Here is a 21,698-nt window from a genome sequence, read left to right as displayed (position 1 = left end):
CCAGACACTTTTGCCTACCATAAGGGCATGCAAAGTACCTTAGAATCCAGATAAAGCTTTCGAAAGAAACACGCAGGAGCTGGCAGTTGGAAGTTAGCTTTCTGCCCCAAAGTAGAAAAGGTAAAGGGATAGGTTGTGTTACTGACAGCATCTAAAGCAGTTTTGCTTTCAGAGGGCAAGAGACAAACAGAAGCTAGCATATACTGAGTGCTTGGAATTAATTTAATTATCACAGCCACCATATAAACTGGGCACTATTATTGTTGGCACTTTGTAGTTAACAGAAAGTAAACAGGGGCACCTGGGGGGCTTAGTTGGTTAAAGGCCAAATTTTGGTCTCAGCTTAGGTCATGATTCACATTTCGTGGGTTCAAGCCCCTCATTGGGCTCTGCACTGACAGCGTGGAGTCTGCTTGCGATTCTCTCTCACCCTTGCTCTCTGCCCCACCCCCCATTCATGTTTGCACGCCCTTGCACACCTGTGCACGTGTGTGTGTCTTCTCTCCCTCAAAATAAATAAACAAACATTTAAAACAAGCAAACAAAAAGTAACATCATTGTTTATGTTCAAATATCTGGGAAATGATAAAGTCAGGCATTGAATCCAGGGGGTCTGACTCTTGAAACTTATCATTGTCTTCCATGTAAGTATGCAGACTGTAGATTCAAGCTCCTGAGGCTGTTCTCATTCTCCAAATGTATCGCTCTTGCCCACAGTAGTTTTTTCCAGAAAAGATCTAAGTTGCTTTAACAGGTCTCCATTACCCCTTGATTGCATTTTCTAGACAGAAATTAGTGATAATAACTGCTGACATTTCACACTCTTCTAAGTTTTTGTATGGGTTTATCTTAGTTAATGCTCTTACCAAACTTATGCAGTAGGTACTATTATATCCCCACATTAAGGATGAGGCAGCAGAAGCACAAGGTGGTAAAGAACTTGCATGAGGCCGTTTACTCAGTGAGTGGGAAAACCGAGGTTCAGTCTGATTTCAGTTCCCTTGCTTGATCACTATGTTGTGCTGTCTCCTTCATCAGAAAGTTTTAAAAGAACAAAGTTTTGAGTAGATGGTGGTGCTTGGCAATTCCAGGAACTACCTTTGAAAGGAAACAAGGTTAACGAACGTAACAAATTCAGGGAAATAGCAGAACCTCCCTAGTCAGTTTTGATTTACAAAGTCTGAATAGGAAAATTCTTCTGGGTAAACATCCACATCTCTGAACCCTTGTTTTAAGGTATCAATAACCAGGCTAATACTGGACTTAGAAATGTTATATTTATGTAAATTTCCAGCTGGGCCAAGGCACCCTTGGCCTTGGGAGCAGATCTGGATGATAGATGGTGGAGCTTTGTTTCAAAGGACTAAAAGGGAGGGGCGCCTGCGTGGCTCAGTTAAGTGTCTGACTTTGGCTCAGGTCATGATCTGTGCTGACAGATCAGAGCCTGGAGCCTGCTTCAGATTCTGTGTCTCCCTCTCTCTCTCTGCCTCTCCCAGACTCGTGCTCTATCTCTCTCTTTCTCTCAAAAATAAAGAAAAACGTTTTTAAAAAAAATTTTTTTAAAAAAGGACTAAAAGAGAAAGATCAGTAATTGACACTTTCATGTACTTGGTTTATTTCTGATTTTAGTAGCATTTGTTTGTAACAGAACATATTGAAACAAGGAAAAGAACAGTGGAAAAACAAAGTTCAAATTATTTTTAATCACATCATTTTTCTTCTCTTTACAACATAAGTAAGGTAAAGAGTGAGAGTAATCTCCAACCCCCGCTCCAGCCCTAGTCTTTTATCTTTCTTCTGTGATTATAGAAATACACCTACAGGCCATACATATGCACGACTGACAGCTTTAAAAAAATGTGATCATGATTTTTCTCATTTAACAATACCTCCTAGACTTCATTGATCTTCAGTATTTATAGTTTACAGTTTCACCTCATTTTTTTAGCTCCTGCACAATATTTCATTACACAGATTATAATTTATCTAAACAACCTCTTACTGATGGACATTTGACTTGTTTGCTGATACAAAAAGTGCTGCAAAGACCATCTTGGTGTATCTTCCTACACTGCCCAGCTGGTGTCTTTTTAGACCATTCAGCATGAAAGATGTCAGATGGTGGGGAATTTTCCCCTTTGAACTAACCAAGTAGTCTAACTGGGTATTTGGTTTTCTGATTCCCAACTCCCTTCTATTAATACTTCCTGCTTCTGGTTCTAGTTTAACTCCTACCACCAGTAACAATGATTTAAATTAAGAATTCTTAAAGGCAATTAACTGTGTGTCTGCATTCCCATTCCAATATCCAGCCAAGAAGAAAACCTAGTAGGCACCTTCCCTCTTCCTTCCTCCATCTTCCGTCCTTCATCTCCCAGGCTTCCATCCTGACCGCTGTCGACAGGACTAGCCCTAAGTCTTTTTGGATTCCAGCCTTGAAAGCTATTGCTCCGTTGTACTGAAATATGCTTTCCATGCCTCCCTCCATCCCCACTTTGCCCCCACAAAAGGTCCAGTTCCTTGAACAAAGGCTGTATCTGTGAAACGGTTCTCCAGTCTGGGAGAAACAGGAAGACCTTTTATTTCCTTGCACTCTGCCTCTACATTTACAGTGGAAGCCAGCAGAGAAGACTGCTCACATTCTTTCCCCAGTTTTCAGCAGAAGGCAAGAATCCCCGGGCCTCAGCCCCAGCCTGGTTTGGTCACCGACCTTCCTCTCAGCAGTTTCCACAGGACCTCGAGATTGCCAGATCTGGAAGAAGGGAGGTGGGGCGTGTGGAGACCACCCAGTGGTTGGTGAATCTGGGCCACTGGAAAGGGAGACTAGGAGTGAGAGCATTACACATCTGGCCAGCCCCTCCCCCCAAAGAGCCAGGTGAGGAAGGGCTGGAGGCTAGGGGTGGAGGGGGAAGCAGAGGGTGACTGAGCTTTTCGCCCTGGGAAATCTCAGCTCCACTGTGCAGAGAGGCTTCTGACACGTCTCCCCTTTCCCTCAACTTGGAAGCGAAAACGGACCTAAAGCAAAGCGGTACCTCGATGACTTGGGCTGGCTTGGAGGAGCCAGCCTCCCACGGGGAGAAAAAGCAAGGTCACCTCCTCCCTGTCGTCTCCCGGGGCCCCGCAGCCGCCTTCTCCCCGAAGTCATCTTCCTGGGTGCTGCCTCTCGGGAGATGAGCCTAAGCTCCCAGAAAGCTGCGGACCTCGGTCTTCATGCGGCGCCCCTTTCTTGGTTCTCGGGCTTTGGCCCTTTGTGGGCCCCTAGCTCAAGAAGGAATTCCGGGCTCCTAGAAGACACCCAGGGATGGCTGTGGAGGGAGCAGAGCCAGAGGAGGCCGATTCGGGCAGCCGCACTCCCTGTTGTCGCGGGTGGAACTGGAGAGGCAGAGACCTCGGGGCGGGAGCTGTCCGTGGTCCTGCCCTACGTCAACGCGTGGATATTTAAGGCAAAGAGCAGCCCGCCCATCATACAGTACAGAGGATGGAGTCCTGGACTGTGAGGCTGGAATTGGTTTTCATGAACCCCCACGCATGCAAGGTCTGAGAGTCTGAGAGTCGCGTTTCAGCACCCTCCGGAGAGTAAGTCATTGGGCAAATCTGAAAGTTTCTTTTCACGTTTCCTTTCAGTGCCAGACCTTTTGGGTTTAAAGACTTTAACTCTTTTGATGCCTCCCATCCTCTCACTCTCCCCCTTCCCGGAATCTATTCCTCCTCCAGCTCCCTCCCCTGGCCCACCTCTGGAACTAGGTGGAAAAGCAAGAGGTGAAGACTGCGGAGCCACGTGCTCATTTCATCTTCACTCCGGATCCCCAAGACATCAAGTTGATACTGATCATTTCAGGGCAGACTGAGGCCGGGATTGGCTTAAAACGCACTAACCTGGCCTGTTTGTGGAGATGATGGAACTTTAATGTCGTCAAATAGAAACTGGGTCTTTGGAACGATGAGGTTTAAACCTCCTTAAATGGATTGTGTCCTTGCAGTTTCATCTGAGCTGATTCTGAACTAGGACTGAAAGATGGAAGTTGCCCCCTTTTTAGTTCAGAGTTCCAGGTGAGGGAAGGAAAAAGAAGGTTGAAGGATGAGGTGGTGTATAGGTGGAGATATAGATCTGCTAAATCAACTCTGTGCAGTGGGGCCACAGAGGAGCTGCTGGGTCGCCCTCACAGTAAACGTTTCAATGTTCCTGTTCTCAGGCTGAGCAGGAAATAGTCAAACAAGTACTTGTTGAATTAATCCAAAAAAAAAAAGGAATAAATTGCTATTTTAATCATTTTAATTGTTTCTCTTTCCCCAAACTATACAGCTGATGGCAGATTTCTGGTGGTATTTATTCTACCCTCTTGTAATGAATGGGAATGGAATAATACTCTTAGAGGAGCAAAATTCCTTATCACATCCCCTTATTTGAAGGGCTAATTTGTCCCACCCCATTTTGCAAGAGTCTTTATTTACACTTTGCCTTATACATTGGCGTTTTATAGGGCTAGCTTTGGAGCAAAGTGCTCAGAGGGGGAAATGGCTTGACCACAGTTCCAACGACTTTAATTTTTAAAGTTGGTATTCACTTCCTGCCTCCGGAAAGACAAATACCTTCCCAAACCTCATTTCCTAAGGTGACCTTAAAATTAGGCAGCAAAGTGAAGCCATGTTTTCATATATTAGTTCCTCAGCAAAACAACATGTATGGAGAATGATCGGTTTATAAATCAATCTTGTTTATGTTAACTATTTCATAAAATGAGCACACATGATATTTTCTGCTGAAAAATAGTGTCCTTAGCAGCAGAGCAAATGCTGGCTTTCTAGATATTATGATTTAAAACTTTACTGATAATGGTAGAGCTCAGGAAGAAGGGAAATGCCTAATGGTGTGTTAATGTCAGAAATGAAGGTGTAAAGTGGAGTTCTATTGCCTTTAGCTTCAAACAGGACATTTCCATTTCAATCTCCAAAGTTGTCTTTTTCATGATACAATTTTAACTTCAAATTGATGCAAATTTCCTTTTTATTGTTCACAACATTAATTTATGTGTACATCTAGATTTGGGCTGTGTTGAAAGGTTTAAATTTTGCTTTGGTCAAACTCTTTTCTCAAGTGGAAGACAGACTCTTTATGTAAGACACTCCAACAACTGTCTTCTTTCTTTCTTTCTTTCTTTCTTTCTTTCTTTCTTTCTTTCTTCCGAAAGAGGGGCCATCTAAGATCATGTTGCTGGGCCAAGACGACCAAAAAACAAGTAATAACCAATTCTTATGGGAGCTCATTTGTGCTTTGTAACAGAATAATAAACATTTAAAATTGCTAGATGCAGCTGAAAGTAATTGAGAGGCTTCTATACACACAATATGCTGCTTGATCTTTGTGACAATCTTATGAGGTAGGCATGCATCTTCCCCATATTACAGAGGAGGAAACTGAGGCTCAGAGAGAGGTTCAGCTTGATGGAAAAACTGGCATTTGAATCAGGATCTCCAGAGCAGTGTTACTGAGACATGTTACTCCTTCCATTTCAAACAGTATCATGTGGGAGTGCATCACTAAAAAAAAAGAAAAAGAAAGAAAGAAAGAAAAAAGAAAAGAAAGAAAATCACGTGGCTTTCCTCTGTATAAAGTGAAAAAAACTGGTCATTACCACCAAGGGAATAAATATCACACATATCTATTCTGTCTTTCTGTTATTCAGCCAAAATGTATTCAAAGTCTGCAGTGAGCAGAGAAAATCATCAGAATCGTGTTTCCTGGTCTGGGTACTAACTTCTTCATGGCTTTACGCCATTCTGACTTTTGTTCTATAAAAGGATAGGCTTTGGGGTTTTACCACTCCCCTCTGTGCCCACAACACCTTGCTGGTCATGGGAACTGTCGGCAATGCTGAGAAACTCTGCTCTGAAAGTCTCAAATGGTCTTATCCTCTCATTGCTCTCCAGCCTCAGCACACTCTCTTCTGAGGAGTCAAGTCATAAAACCATGATTGTTTAGTCCCAGACTGCCCTCCACTGTAGGAAACTTTCTTTTTCCCAAGAGAGACTCTGCAGGGAGCCTCTTGTTTCTCCGGCTTTCCCAAGGACATCCAGGGAATTGAAAGTTTTGGAAAGATTCTGTTTTCTCCTTCCTTACTCCCAAGTCTGACTTTTTGTTAGGCCAAGGAAACAGAGCTCTTTGGACACCACAGCATCAGGAATGGTGGTGGAAAGGAGTATTAGGACCCTGGAGGAGCTTAAAAGCCTTCATGGTCCAACAGTTACCCTTTGCAAGTAATGCTGTTGTTCCAGGCTGATTCTCTACTTCTGGGTGGTGCCAATCGCGGAAGGCCTTCCAAAGAATGGCTTCAAACTGCATTATTCTCAAACAGGGACAGTAGAGGTTTATGGGAAAGGCCAGCCTCTCTATCCTTGTTGCCAGAGCCCTCAACTCATTCCCAAATCATCTTATGTCCTCTTAGAGGTCAAAGGGATGGTTTGTGCATGTGTGTGCGTGTGTGTGTGTGTGTGTGTGTGTGACTGGATGAGTGACTTCTCAAAGAAACCCACACTTTTGAAGGGAGAGACATAAGGGAAAAACTCAACGACACAAGGAAGAGTAGAAATCAGCCCTTTGCCACACAAACATCTCCACTTGCAAGGTTATTGCACAAAAGGACAGGATGCAACTGACATTTCTTTGAGAACCTTTAGGAATAAAGACATCTCAGGGAAGACCAAGGCTTTTTCTTTTTAAGTAGATATTCCTTAATTCACTTCTGGGAAGAATAAATCATAAACATCAAAGTATGCACCAATTTTTATAATTTCAATAAGGGATACTGATACACTTTCTTTTGGCATCACCTTTTTCCAAAGAATGGTCTGAAAAAAAATAAAGGCTGCAGTTCAAGCTATAATCATTTATTTTTTTTATCCATTTGGGCAAACTGAAAATAAGCGGTGCTACGTTTTCTGCAGCAACATCATCTACTAAGAGACGTAAGAAGTCTATCCATATCTCAGGGAGGTACATCTTCTTGTCTTTTTTTCCATTAATGTTCTATTATTTAGAGATTGGTGTCATAAAACAAACAAAATGCAAGAAACATACAAAAGAAGTACTGTTGAAGAGCAACCCTGAACAACTATGAATTATATTGTAAGAAGAGTTGTATATATACGCTGGAGGGTTAGATTCAGTCTTCTCTGCTATTGCTTATCTCTCTGAGCTTATTCTTTAAGCTTAATATATATGAGAAGGTAAACTGTACCTTGGAACTAGCAGAACTTAAATTAAGATTATAAATGAGAAAATTCACAGCACACAAACTGTTAGAGCCGTTACTAGCACATAACAAATCTACTACTGTTTATAGTTTTTGAAACTGCACAAGAAAGCTATTAGAAGGCAGGGATGTTGTGTGGGGGCAGGGAGGTGGGTACACACTCTACTGAAGAGAAGAAGCTTTGATCACTTTTTTTCTCTTCCCTTTGCGGAGTCCATATTTATAGCCTTTCCTATTTTGTCTCCTCTGTCATTTTTTGCAGTTGTTAGGTAAGCCATTCTGACCTCTCTGGTCAGGGTAAGCCTCTCTGACCCTCTGGACATAGGTAATGCTCTCTGACCATTTCAGCCCCACCATGGATAACTGAGACATTTCATTGATGCCATTTTGCTTCCTTTATTAATTAACAAACATTTATTAAGCACTTTCATATGTCAGTTATTATCAAAGCAGTATAAATACAAACTACCTAGCCATAATCTAGTCTAAAGGGCTAATACATATATTTTTAAAGTAAGGTCATAATTTAGATTAAGATGCAACATTTTCAACAGAATTTAAAACGGAAAATTGCAGATTTAGTTGTTTCCCAAGTTTTTCTTGAAAAATAGCTTATGTGTGAGAGACAATCTTCACTACACTCCCTGTGATTCAACTCACTCAGAATTTTTTTAAAGATTATGAAGCACCTACTATGTATTATATGCTAAGGCTTTTAGAGGTGAAGATAGGCAAGGTTCACATTTTTATGAAGTTGACATTTTAGTGGTAGATTATTTGATACAGTTAAACTATATAATTTAGGAACCTATAATTGAAATTTAGATTCATCCTTTTAGAAACTTATTGAACACTAATAATAAAAATTTGTAATGTTCTTACATTTATCTCTCTTTTTTGGATACAACAGGATAGCTATCAGTAAAGCATTACTATTGTTTTTTTAAAAAACAGCTCATTTATTAATTATTAGGCAGATAATAATACTAACCCATGAAAACATGTTGAATCCATTGCTGTAGGTTGGGCTTTTACATCCAGATAAAAAGAGCTAAGTGCTGAGTAACACATTACTAAACACTTAAAGATCATCTTTCAGTATGTAATTTCTTCCTGCAAAATTGCAACCTAAACCTAAGATTTAACTTCAAACGCACAAAACTACTTTCAGTTAGACTAAAAATCACTATAAAATAAAATACCCAGTCTAAAATACTATAAAACATTTTAGTTCCCAAATCAAGAGATTCTCGGATTTACATTTAGTGTAAAGAAACATTTACCAAAAAAAAAGTCCCTTTGCAGAGTATTTGGGGCCTAAAGAAACAGAAAAAAAGAACATTGTCACTTTTAGAATCAGCGTTTGTCAGTGGGTTCTACAGAGCCATGAGGAACTAAATACAGACGTGAAAACCCAACTCCAAAGCAATGAGATCTCAGACACAATCAGACCAAATTGCTCTTCCCACCTGGCTAGCATACTTGGGCTGGTATTATTACACACTATTGGTGGATCAGGGACATCTGTTTAAAGACACATGGTAGCATTTGAATTGTATTTCCAGGCTGGAAGAAACCTTGATTCCTCCAGTTAAACTCCTTCATTATTCAAGTAAAACCGAGATCCAAAGTGAAGTATACAAAGTGACATAATTGATAAATGCCAAAACTGGCCACCGGAAGTCAGGTTTTCTCAAATTTAACGTACCTGATAGATTTGGCTGGGCATAAAAAAAAATCAGCTGGGGTACTTAAAAATGCAAGTCTCAGTGGCCCCATACCCAGAGATTCTAGTTGGATAGAACTGGGATGTGCCCAGGATTTATCATTGATGATGATACAGCTGGCCTGAGAATCACATGTGAAGACATATTATGCAAGTTCTTTAACACTGAACTATTTCCAAAATAAAGTGTTAAAGTGGTTGAGAATTTCAAAGCATAGCTTTGAAGACACTGTTATTTTCCCCACCATTTCCTGGATTTTCATGTGTTTGTGCAAAATGCACAAGCAATAAGAAGTCAAAATCTGTTGACTATCCAGACATAGCATCGATTATCACAATGCACTCCTATAATGGGTTGGAAATCTTTGATCATTTTTTTCATGTCACAAGATTATCCAGTTAATGTATTTCTAGGGGAATGGAGAGGAATATTTCATTCCAAGAATGAAGTTGAAACTGCAAAATTTTATAACCACTAGACTTTTTTTTAACATAACTAAAATTCTCATTTTTGTTGAGGATTTGCTAGTTAATAATGTATTCCCTTATTCTTTGAATGAATATTTACTGAATATCTACCAGCCAGGCCTTCAGTCAACATCTGTTGCATCACACATGTCTGCAAAATATCTCCCAAAACGGACTTGACAATTAACTGGAAGATGAGCTTCAAAGTTGTGGGAGTCAGGTGAGAACTTCTACTACTTTCCACAGTAGCATGTACGATTACAATAAAATATAAGAAATGCTTCGATATTATGCTATGAACTTCAACCTTTATAAGTATTTTAATGGGCTCTTGAATTAAAGGAAATCTACATGGGTAAAACACAGCAATAGTAGAATCATAGTTCACTGAAATAAAAAATTACTTGCGTAGGTTAAGATTTAGATTAAATCAACAAATTCAATTCTAATGACAGGCTTGTGTTTTACATCGAGTGACATATAGAAGCTTGAATAAATCAGGTCCCAAATTTTAATTAACTGATGAAATGTGACATACTATTGATTTTAACTGAATTGAGGGTATGGGATTACCATCTTTAAATCAAAGAGGACCCCAAAAGATTAGGCTTTTGGGTGTGTCTTAATATACTGTCATTTCAGCTTAGTTTGATTTATTTGTTTGTGCTCCATCTTGTTCCAAAAAAGGATTTAAGGCTCTCAACTCAAATTAAGGTTTGCTTTTCAGACTTTTTCAGATGAAATGAAAGTAGTTGGATTTCCATCAACAGATTCTCAGTTGACAGGTTTTGTCCATGGCTTCACTTTATTTTCTGAAGGGCACTACAAAGGATTCCAACTTCACCTACAAATTAAAAAAAAAAAAAAGCCACACATATCTTAAGAAAATACCCTTTAAATGTCTACAATGTGCAACATGTTAGAGGATGTGTGGGATGTATGGATATTCTGGGCACCACCCCAACCTTCAAGGAGCTTACAGAATAGTTATGGTGATAGTATTTGGGCAGTTATAGCATAGGGACTTACAAGTTTTAATGTAGTTAGCTTCACCTTTCCATAGAAAGAGTTAGTTTTCTTTCTTTTTCTTTTATAGGGACATCTATACATGCTTGCAAGGATCTCAGCCATGAAACCTAAAAATGTGGTTCACACAAACCTCCTGTGTCAACATCACCTAGGGCCTTATTACAAATACAAACTTCTCAGCCTTACCACAAATTTAGCAAATTTAGTTTGGGGTTATGACTCAGGACTGTTCGTTTTTAACCAGCTCTCCAATGATTCTGATGTACTCATTCTGATTCATGAGAATGCCTGGTTTGAGCAGATAACTCAGCCTAGATTGCTAGACCACTGGACTATGACGGAGTCCACTCCCATTCATGCCATGTTCTCACATGCCAAGAGGCCACAGGAACATAGACACTTCAGAGAAGTGGAAGGAATCTTGGAGATGGACAAGCCTTGCTCTCCTAGATCCTGAGGAAACAAGTATAGAGAGGTGATGGAGTCTTACATAAAGTCACATTGCTCTAAGGACCCTTCAATTCCTAAATCTGTTATTCTGTGATTTAAAAAATTCTCTTAAAAACAAAGTTACTCTTGCCTTTTAAAGGTAAATAAGAGAGACAAAAAAAGTTACGGGCTGACCCCTCTGTCTTACATCTCAGCCTCTGGAGCAGTTGGCTGGCCTTTTTCGTGAACAGATCTATTCCAGCTGAGTATCCAAAATGGAGTCTATGGGGCAGGGGTGGGGAATCAACCTTGAACTATTTCAAAATGTCTGGTCACAGGTGGCCATACCTAATGAAGAATGACTATAATGGCTAGGGACAGCTCTACTACTGGATGTGGCCTCAGGCAACATCAGTGGGGTATTAGAGGGATACTTCAAGCCTACCTTCATTTTTGGCCTTTGTTAGCGTTACGTGAGGTAGGAGCCTCCACCTGGTCTAGAATTCCTCTGTTTAGGCTGCTCACCCCTTCAGTAGTTTCATCCATCCATTTGACAACTCTTGAGCACCTAATATACTTTTTTAGGACTAGGGCTAACCCCTAGGGATTTGACGGTGAACCCAACCTGGCCCTCTGCTCATGTCTTGTTGGGGAGTCAGACAAGTAAATAATTACAAAACAATATAGTGGTACATGCTCTGGGAGAGGGATCTGTGTGGATGCCAAGACATAGGAAGCACACCCGGACGAGTCTTCCTACAAGAAGAGATGTCTATGAAAGACTTAAAAGATGAGCTAGAGTTGGGGACTTCTAAATGAGAGCGGGAATGAAAATATTTTAAACATAAAGAACTGCATGAGCAAAGGCCAGAAGCCAGGAGGAAGTGTGGGAACTAAAAGCTGGCCAGTGTCGCTGGAGGGGAGCCTGAAGCACTGGAGAGGGAGTCCAGTGAAGAACAATGTAACACTGTGACATTTTTATGAGCAACTGTTATAATATCGTCATTGTCCTGGAAGGGTAGAAGGCCCACAGATGAGCTAGTAGATGGCTATTAAAATAGTGAGAATCTGTCTTGTAGGGGTTGAAAGCCCAGGCACAGAAATATGCATTGGACACTTAGAGGAAACAGAGTGGAGAGGCAAAGGAGGAAGAGGAACACGGCAGTGACAAGCCAGGATGTTATGATGGGAGGAGGTAGGGTGGAATCTAGGAAAGTCAAAGAAGAAAAGACACTCAAGGCAACTGTGGCCTTTTTGCCAAGTTTTCCTCATTCAACAAACAAATAGCTTACCTGGAGATACGTTTCTCCCTAATTCAATATTTAATAAATTTCTTATTGTTCCTATGGTGAAGGTAAGAAAATCCAACTCTCTATTTCTAGTAAACGGAGTGGCCTCTTGAGGTGTAAGTTACTTACTGTTGATGGAGTCAGCCAAAATCTTAAGTTGCTGGGTATTGTCCAAGACCTCAATCCTTTGGGTGTATGGATCATAACGAACTGAGAAGGGCCGTGGGATTGTAGCAGCAAAATTCCTGAAACCAAATCCACAGAGCTCAGTGAAGGGCACCATTTGGGGAAAAATCATTCTAAAAGATTTCCCAGTGGCATTTCACTTCAATCTTACTAGAACCGGGGCTTTAGAAAGCAGACTGAGAAGGGAAATGGAGTTTTAGTGGGATCCTGTTGGGCAGCTTTTGTGTGCTGTGTATGTGCTGAGGTGTATATACAAACACACGTAGGCACATATTTATTTAGTTACCTACCTCCAAAAAGAGAGAGGTAGCTTATGGTAAAAGCACAGAATACATTAAGGCCAAAATTCTTGCCATCAAATAAAACCAAAAGAGTAAATAAATCTAGCCAAAGAATGCTATAGAATAAAAGAAGTTCCGAGATGCTTGACAATCAATGCAGAAAGGGAAGCACCTCTCTCTCAAGAGTGGAAGAAAACACCATGCTATTAATGATATTTAACATGGATTGAGTGCCTCCCATGTACCAAGAACTATATGAAATCCCAATTGTTGTATACGCTTTACAACTATCATTCCTAATTTAGTCTTCATGAAAACCTTAGGAGGAAGGTACTATTACTATCCCTATTTTACCGATGAGAAAACTGAGGCTTGGGAAGTTTCAGTGAATACCAAGGTCACACTGGCAATAAATCGTGCAGCTGAGAAGGGACCCAGGTAGTCTGACTTTGGCCTGTGCCCTTCACTGCTTTGCCTTCTTGATGCATTACTCCCGGATCTGGGAAAGTACCAGGAGGGCCTTATGAAGAACTTCAAGCGATGTAATGAACAAGATACTCCAAAAATGGCCTATAGATTGCAACGGCATCACAAATGATACTTCTAAGTTGGCTGCTGGTAAGAGTCAAAGCTGCCATCCCAACAAGACAAACTATAAGGGAAACTAGTGGGTTTTCCAAGTTCGGCAAGAGCGGTAGATTATAGTGGCTGGAAACCCAAGTTCCAGAGCCAGGCCGCCTGGACTCAAATCCTGCCTCTGCTAGTGACAGCCCTTGTGGGCCTCACCTTGGTGTCCTCATTCCTCTATAAAACTGGAACGAGAGCAGTGCTACTTCACAGGGTCGTAGCCAACGCTGTTATAAAATAAAGTGCTACATGTGCGATAGCTGTTCTCTTTCATCAGCGACTGGGGACTCAAGAGGAACAAGTGGTTAAGTATGTCTCTCCACCTCTATTTCTCTGAAGAGAGCTTTCTCAGCCCTGCTGGTGACATGATGCATAGAGCGCATATCTGTGATGTGGCCTGCTCTGCACCTCGTCCCTCTTACATAGTTTACCTCATCTTTGCTCTGGGCAATCTGCCTCCACACCACTAGAAATGCTTCAGTTAGGCAATCAGTCTTGGGGCCATCCCTCCTCTAGCCAGAGAACAGCGCCTGATACATAGTGAGTGAGAGAAAGAGAGACAGACAGACAGACAGAGAGAATGGGCACGTGACCACACTCGGCATTGTTTCTTTCTGCCTAGAGCTTGACTCTTGACACTGAAAATGGTCAAAGTTGATTTCTCTTAGCTGGGATGCTCTGAGGACATCCCTTCCTTCTCTGAACCCTGTTCTTCAGCATTCCCTTTGACCCCGAGTCACCTCTCAACAGAATGGAGTTTTTGTGGGTGTCTCCTCTGGGCGGAGGGCACTGACAAAATGGGTGGGATTTCAAAGGCCTGAGAAACCCAGGTTCTGGCAAGCTCTTCCTGCTGGTCTGGAGCAGGTCACTTCTTGGGTTAGAAACTCACCACCAGGAGGGGCCCATTTAAATGTGACCCTGGTTTAACAGAATGGTTATGAGTACTGGTTCTGAGCCCCACATCTGAATCCAAACCCTGGGTCAGTCCCTTACTAGCTGTATGACCCTGGGTGAGTTACTAACCACCTCTGTGCTTCTAACCCCCACCCTCAAACTTTGTAGTTTTATTTGAAGCTTGAATAAATTAATACATGAAAAGCACTTAGAACAGTGTTTGGTACATAATAGATATTAGACATCTAACCTGCTTATTATTATTATTATTATTATTATTATTATTATTATTATTACCCAAGTGGGGTAATGCACTAATCCACTGAAATCCATAACTCCCAAAAGGTTCCAAAAATGGCAGAGTATAGCCTTTAGGGGCTAGGGGAAGGCTAGGCTCCCAGGGAGGGGTGGAGATTTAAGAAATAACTAGAAAGGAGCAACTGAAAAAAACCTGAAGGCCCTGGAGAGATAGGAGGAAGGGAGTCATCTTAGGCCAAACCATGTGGACCCGGGAGCCAACGTTTTACCATCTATCATCTAAGTTCAACGCAGTGGAAGCTGCACACTCAGCTTCATAGGGTCCCAGAAACTTCTGTATGCATGTCTATCACCCTTCACTCATCAGATATAAAACAAGAGGTGGTAACAAACACTGAGTATCAGGATAGCCACGTCCAGGGAGGCCTCTGCCAGCCTGTCTCCTGCTGGGAGGAGAGACACTCAAGCAGATTATAGACAGGGTGGTCAGCTCAGAAGGCTGAGCCTGAGTCTTGCTACCTTTCCATCACCGTCAGCCTCTTGCTGAATTGCCTCTGAGACAGATGCATTTGCCCATTACTTATTGCATGTTCACTATGTATCAGGCACTGTTCTAGAGCTGGGGGAGAGAACAGGAAAACAGAAAGGACAAAAATTCCTATGGAAATGGAGCTTAGATCATTTGGTGTATTAAACATTAGCAAGCGGTAAGCAGAAAAACAAACTGCAGAAAGGGGTAAGGATGTGAGGTGGGGCTGGGTAGGGATTTAAAAAAAATTTTTTAATGTTTATTTATTTTTGAGAGAGAGAGAGAGCACAAGCAGGGGAGGGGCAGAGAGAGAAGGAGACACAGAATCTGAAGCAGGTTCCAGGCTCTGAGATGTCAGCAGAGCCCGAAGTGGGGCTCATGAGATCATGAGCCCATGAGATCATGGGCTCCCACGAACCATGAGATCATGACCTGAGCCAAAGTCGTACGCTTAACCAACTAAGCCACCCAGGTGCCCCCAGAGGCTGTCTTTAAAAAAATTTTTTTAATGTTTTTATTTATTTTTGAGACAGAGAGAGACAGAGCATGAGCAGGGGAGGGGCAGAGAGAGAGGGAGACACAGAATCTGAAGCAGGCTCCAGGCTCTGAGCTGTCAGCACACAGCCCAAGATGCAGACCTTGAACCCACGGACTGTGAGATCATGACCTGAGCTAAAGTTGGATGCTTAACTGACTGAACCACCCAGCCCCTCCCCCCCCCCCAGAGGCTTTCTTAATAAGTCACTTGGTCCAAGAATTGCCCATAAAGGTCTTAGGTGAGAGCCACATAGGGGTCTCCCTCCTGAAGGAAATCTGATGTCACATAAATCAAGGCTTCTAGCCATGCCAATGTGTACCAAAAAAGACTTTTGATTTTGCAAATATGGCAAAGGAATCTGCTTGGGAAGCAGACATATCTGTCCCTCTCTCCTTTCCCATTTCTATGAAGGAAGGACAGTGAAAAGAAAACAACAGAGTCCAGTTTAAAAAAAAAATTTTAAGTTTATTCATTTTGAGAGAGACAGAGAGAGAGAGCAGGGGAGGGGCAGAAAGAGAGGGAGACACAGAATCTGAAGCAGGCTCCAGGCTCTGAGCTGTCAGCACAGAGCCCAACGCAGGGCTTGAACTCACAGACCGTGAGATCATGACCTGAGTTCAAATCAAGGTTTAAGCAACTGAGCCACCCAGGTGCCCCTGTGTGGGAATTTTAAATAAGTTTGTTACGGGGTGCCTGGGTGGCTCAATCAGTTGAATGTCTGACTCTTGATTTTGGCTCAGATCCCACAACTCTGGGATCAAGCCTGCTTAAGATTTTCTCTCTCTCTCTCTCTCTCTCTCTGCCGCTCTCCTCCACTTGCACACCTTCTCTCTCAAACAAACAAACAAACAAACAAGCAAACAAAGTAAATTGGTTAGAGAAAGACACACAGAGAAGGTTAAAAGATCAAAAGGTCAAAGGGTCAAAAAGGTCAAAAAGACTTGAAGGGGTTGAGCAAGTGAATGATGCAGGTGTTGGGAGAATAAAGTGAACAAGGGATTCCCCCAGGTTAGAAGATTTCTGGAATGATTTGTTGGGGGCCTTCTGCGGCTACTATGTACACAGAAGCGTTCAGTACCTGGACTTGGTGGCTACATTCAAGCAAGGATCCAGTGGCAGAGTTTCTGCAGGGGTCAGAATATCCAGACAATTAGCTGTGAAATGGGGTCCCACTAAGGAACCTCTCCAAAACGGAGAGTGAAAGGGACAAAGGTGGGGAGACTCCGTCTGCTGCACACTGTTGTTGTAAGCACTGGAATCCACTCTTCTGGCCAACCACCCACAGATCAGCGGCACCAGACAAATCAGGAGGCCCCAAGAGCCGCTGACCCACCTTAGTCACCACCTCACCTCACTTTCTCCTTGGCATCATTAAAACTCTCAGCCACGTAATAGAGGGGCTGGAACTCCGTGACAGTGTACTCCTGGACGGCTGTCTTCTCCAGCTCCAGGGGGAGGAGCTTCGGCTCGCCCGACAAGCAGTACTGCGGTCCCCGAGTGGAAAATGTTCACAGTTAAATCAGGGTCAGGCTGTCTGTATACCTTCTGTCATCTCGCCCTGATTCCTTCCACACCCCAGCCCAAATGCAGTGAACTGAGTTATTTTGCATATAGAAGATCCTACCCTTCAAAGCCCGTCTAAAATCTGTAGTCAAGGTAGAAAGGAGGAATTCACACTAGCCATTTTCATGTGAGATGATCAATAGAGGATATGAGAGCCAACCACATTTTTTGGCATGTATTTCCATACCTCTGTGTGCACAATTCAGCCTTGGGATCGGGAGGCCCCTCTGTCCTGGAGACCCGTGTGCTTGCAGTTCAAGTTTACATCTAATACCCTAAGTCATGAACAAATCATAGCTGCTAAGGTACCAATCACTTGAGGATACAAGAGGAGCGCCTTAATCATGTGCCCTGAAGAAATCATGTATCCACAGGAGAACTGCAGAGAAGTGTTTGACAGCCATCCAGGTCAATACGTAGCTGGAGAGTCTGAAATACTATGGACCACTTCTCATCAGAGCTCCAGCCTGTCTGGTATCAGACACAGTGTAGATACTATAAAGGTATATACTGCCTTCTCTACTACATGCATTTATTTATTCCAAAATGTTTATTGGATGACTTCTGTGTGGATGGCAGTGTACAAGATGGATAAAGATCCTGGACCTCCTGGGGTTTACATACCAATGTAAACACAGGTGTACACTTGAGGATTAACCCCTGGGTTGAATCTCAAAATGGATATAAGTGGAGTCTTACCTGTAATTCACCAAAGGATGACAGGAGCCCAGCACCATATGCCTTTATGGAGTCTCCTTGTTTGCAGAGGCCAAACTCCACAGTAAACCAATAAATCTGGAATGGAAAGTCAAGTTGAGAGCACACCCCAAGGAGGGGAAAAGCAGCAAATGCCCCAGGGCTAAAGACAGGACTTCCCAGGTGGGAGTTTGTGCAGGTCTCTTCTCTGAATCACCATGACCTGGGGTCGCTTCTCTGTGTCCTATGTCCCACCCTATCCAGTCACTGGCTGAATCAAGAGTTGGCTGAATGCAAGATGTGTTGGGAAACAGTGAGGGAGTACTGAGGAAGCCCAAAGAAGATACCCCCAACAGTAAGTCTATTGGACAGGAACTCCTCAACCCCTTTTGCTTTCTTCTCTGTGGCATGACTGCAGTGAGATGTTCCCTTTAGTTGGTCAGACTTGCCAACAATCCCATCAGTCATGGGAGGTAGGAGATCAGTAGTGATAAAATCATTGAGGGGGTATCCCATAATTGTGCTAAAACTTGGGGGGGGGCGGTTTCTGATGTACCGCCAACCACTGCACCTATCCTCTCCAAATAGCCAAGCCCAACATGTCCTAGATGCCTGGCCTGGGAAAGATGGTCCTGGAATTCTGGCATAACCCTACTGACCAGGGCCAAGAGGAACCCAGGTCCCAGTTAGCTGCTGGAGACAGTCATGGTCTTGGAGAATTAAGGGTGGGTTACTAGTTAAGTCGGTTTATTACCCTAGAGAATAAACTACTAAACTGATATAGCTTAATGATAAATTTGCATTCATTCCTGTCTAATATCCTTACAAAGCTTTCTTTTTCATCTTCCAGGCTGAGAAAATTATAAGAAATGTGACTCAGAGGCTGGGGATGGATGCACTCAAGTTGGAAAGAAGTCTGTAGGAAGACAACCTCCTGCTGTATACAGAGTCATGGATTCCATGCTTCAATGGATGAGTGTTATCACATTCACTGGGGAGGGAGAAGTGCTTGACAAGAAGAGGAAAGCCCACCCCCACTTCCACCTCCTATCTAATAAAGGAAAGATCCTCACGCTGGCTCCAGTGCAAAGGTAGAGAGTAAATATTTCCTCTTCAAAGCCATGAATCCAAGCTATTTCCCCCCACACACACTTTATGCCCAAAGGCTCTCAAGTGCTGTCATTACAGCCTATTTGTGTTTAAGATTCTTTGTTTAAAACCACATGTAAATATTTGCATGCTGCTGATTTCAAAATCAAACCACTAAGGAAAAATCAAAATGTGAAATTTCATTTGTGTTCATGTAAGTCAGCACATTCTGATATTTCCCCCAATTGGCGTGGGAGGATCAAAGCTTTGAAGATCTGAGGGGTATAGTCTATAGCACTCCCACTACCTGCCAGGGAGAGAGGGGACTTACCGTGGCCAGTTTCTCAATGTACTCATCAGGCGCACCCAGAGAGGCAAGGCCAATTTCCTGTAATTATAGAGAAACAGAGTCACTGGCATGGCTGGGGTCTGCCTATCTTCAACCTTCACCCTCAGCTCCAACCTCGTACTTGACCACAGGAAGGTGACGGCTGACAACATGCCTTCACAACGGCTCAGATAGACCCTGATTATTCTTTCAAGTCTTCCCTAGGCACACATCATACAATCACAGATCTCAAGAGCAGGGACACCTTACTTCATCACTTGGCCCTTTGTATTTACTTTACAAATAAGAAAACTGAGGCACAGAGAAGGGAGGTGATCTACTCAAATTCACAGTAAGTTGTGTATGAAGCTTCATTCCTTGATTCCAGCTCAGTGATTATCCCCCCATAGCTCAAGTGGAACATGTATGGAATACAAGAGGAGTGTCTTAGTCATGTACCCTGAAGATACCACAGGAGAACTGCAGAGAAGTGCTTGACAGCCACCCAGGTAAATACATAGCTGGAGAGTCTGAAATGCTATGGACCACTTCTCATCAGAGGTCCAGCCTGTCTTGTATCAGACAGTGTAGATACTATAAAGGTATATGCTGCCTTCTCTACTATATGCATTTATTTATTCCAAAATATTTATTGAATGCCTTCTGTGTGGATGGCAGTGTACAAGATCTGGACCTCCTGGTGTTTACATTGAAGTGGAAAGTAAGTCCTCCTTTTAGATCCAAACAGAATGTGCTCAGGGAACTTTCAAAATGACACCCTGCCTTGGGACTATCCAGGCATAGGTTGGAGCATGTGACACTGATGGCCCAGTAGCATCCATCTATCAACTCAATTAATTGTTCACTCCTCTGGTAATGGCATATGGAGGATTGTCACTTAGCCTCTGACTGGGCAGAATAGCTTCTGGTAGTGAGAATAAAAAGTTCCTATGTTCTAAGGAAGAAACTGATTTTTCTTTGGCCATAAGAACAAAACCCAGTTTTAAAGCGGTCCAAAGCAATCAATGACAACTTGACAGCAGGAACGATTTTTCTGAAGGTCAGCTGGTCAACAATAGCCTCAATCCAATGGTGACACTTGTGAGTTAAAGTTTAGCTAACCCTCGAACACTTCCATTTACAAAAGTCCAACAATCTCTGAACACCACAGCTCCCAAAACCCCACATAAAAGCAATAGTTTTCTTTGTTTAGAGAGATTGTGTCTTACAAGTGCAGTTCTCCCTTACCTAGCAGGCGGTTAATTCAGCTTTTTTGTTTGTTTGTTTGTTTGTTTGTTTCAGGTATTAAGTGATCGCCTCTTCAATCCACAATAGAAATATTTATTTCTTCCAGCTGAGGGAAAACTTATGAAATTTACACACAATCCCAATACACACAAACCCATAATTCACATTTGCTGCAGTATGTGATCTCGAGTTTATCTTTATTCCAGTTGATCTTTATTCTTCCCTGTGAGGAAGAAGATTGGCAGGCAAAGCTTTGTATTGGTTCACATTTGTGGAGACTGAGGCACACAGGTCACATGGCTGGTTAGAGTAAGGGTGGGACATGTGGGTGCATCACTCAATTCTCCCCAACCAGTTTATCCTCTCAGTGCCCTGAAGCTATTACTAGGATCCTGTCACTCATCTAGAAAGCTCACTACAGTGATAGATGAATCAAGGCCTAGACTGCAGCTTTGATTATAATGGCAAGACATTTGCCACTTTAGTTAGTTAGTTAGTTAGTTAGTTAGTTAGTTAGTTAGTTTTGCCAACTATGAGTTGGGCTACTAGCATTGGATTATTAGCAAATATTATCTTATCTAATTAAAGCATATACAAAAATGGCTGCCTGGAAGTGACAAGTCCCTAGAGGAGGGGAAAGGTACCAGGAGAACTTGGAAGAAGGTAAGGTTACTTCTCTGTGAGGATCAGGCAAGATTTCACGGACAAAAAGACACTTAAGCTAAACCTGGTAGGATGAATGAGATTAGCAAATTCAACAGCACATATATAATTCCAAGGATGAGGGATTTATCAACCCCATGCTGGGGTCCCTGAAAGGGTATTTAGCCATCTCCATGAGACCATATGCCCATCTCTAGTGGGATCACAGAACTGTGTCTGCTTTCCACCCTTGCAGAGGACACAAGGACCCCTCCATATGTTCAATTCATTGAGCAATCCAGATCTCATTCTATAATTAAAAGGCCGGAAAGATTCACTCCTCACCTGGGAAAACTGGGCAAAGCTGCGATCTGAAAACAAGGGCACATGTCCCAGGAGCTCATGGCAGATGTCACTGAAAGACACAAAGGACAGAGCTTGGAAGTGAGGAAGGTTATAAGTCAAGCCAGATGCATTCTTTCTACATGAGAAATAGGCAGGTAGAAAGGAGGTAAGCCATTCAGGTTTATGACCTCACTCCCAAGCATTAGTGGCATGCAAAGCTTGGGATCAAATGAGGCAAGATACAAGAGAAAAGGAAGAAGGGAAAAGAAAAGTAAGGAGCAAA

General features: G+C 42.5%; 1 protein-coding gene across 2 annotated transcripts in view; it reads right to left on the bottom strand.

The window, feature by feature from the left end:
- Positions 1 to 7,630: 7,630 nt before the first annotated feature.
- The window catches only part of PAH (phenylalanine hydroxylase), a 102,796-nt gene continuing 88,728 nt past the window's right edge, over positions 7,631 to 21,698 (bottom strand). For both annotated transcript variants that reach the window (XM_019446614.2, XM_019446615.2), the window contains 6 exons: positions 21,416 to 21,485; positions 19,184 to 19,240; positions 17,767 to 17,862; positions 16,855 to 16,988; positions 12,321 to 12,436; positions 7,631 to 10,288 (listed from right to left, as the gene is read on the bottom strand). In XM_019446614.2, coding sequence (XP_019302159.1) covers positions 10,245 to 10,288; positions 12,321 to 12,436; positions 16,855 to 16,988; positions 17,767 to 17,862; positions 19,184 to 19,240; positions 21,416 to 21,485 — 517 coding nt within the window. In that variant the 3' untranslated portion in view covers positions 7,631 to 10,244. The remainder of the gene's footprint in view (positions 10,289 to 12,320; positions 12,437 to 16,854; positions 16,989 to 17,766; positions 17,863 to 19,183; positions 19,241 to 21,415; positions 21,486 to 21,698) is intronic.

Source organism: Panthera pardus, unplaced genomic scaffold (assembly GCF_024362965.1).
Source record: "Panthera pardus isolate Hobbes unplaced genomic scaffold, ASM2436296v1 HiC_scaffold_6, whole genome shotgun sequence".
Classification (NCBI taxonomy): domain Eukaryota; kingdom Metazoa; phylum Chordata; class Mammalia; order Carnivora; family Felidae; genus Panthera; species Panthera pardus.
Note: the sequence above shows the minus strand (reverse complement) of the source record. Positions and strands in the feature narration are given on the sequence as shown.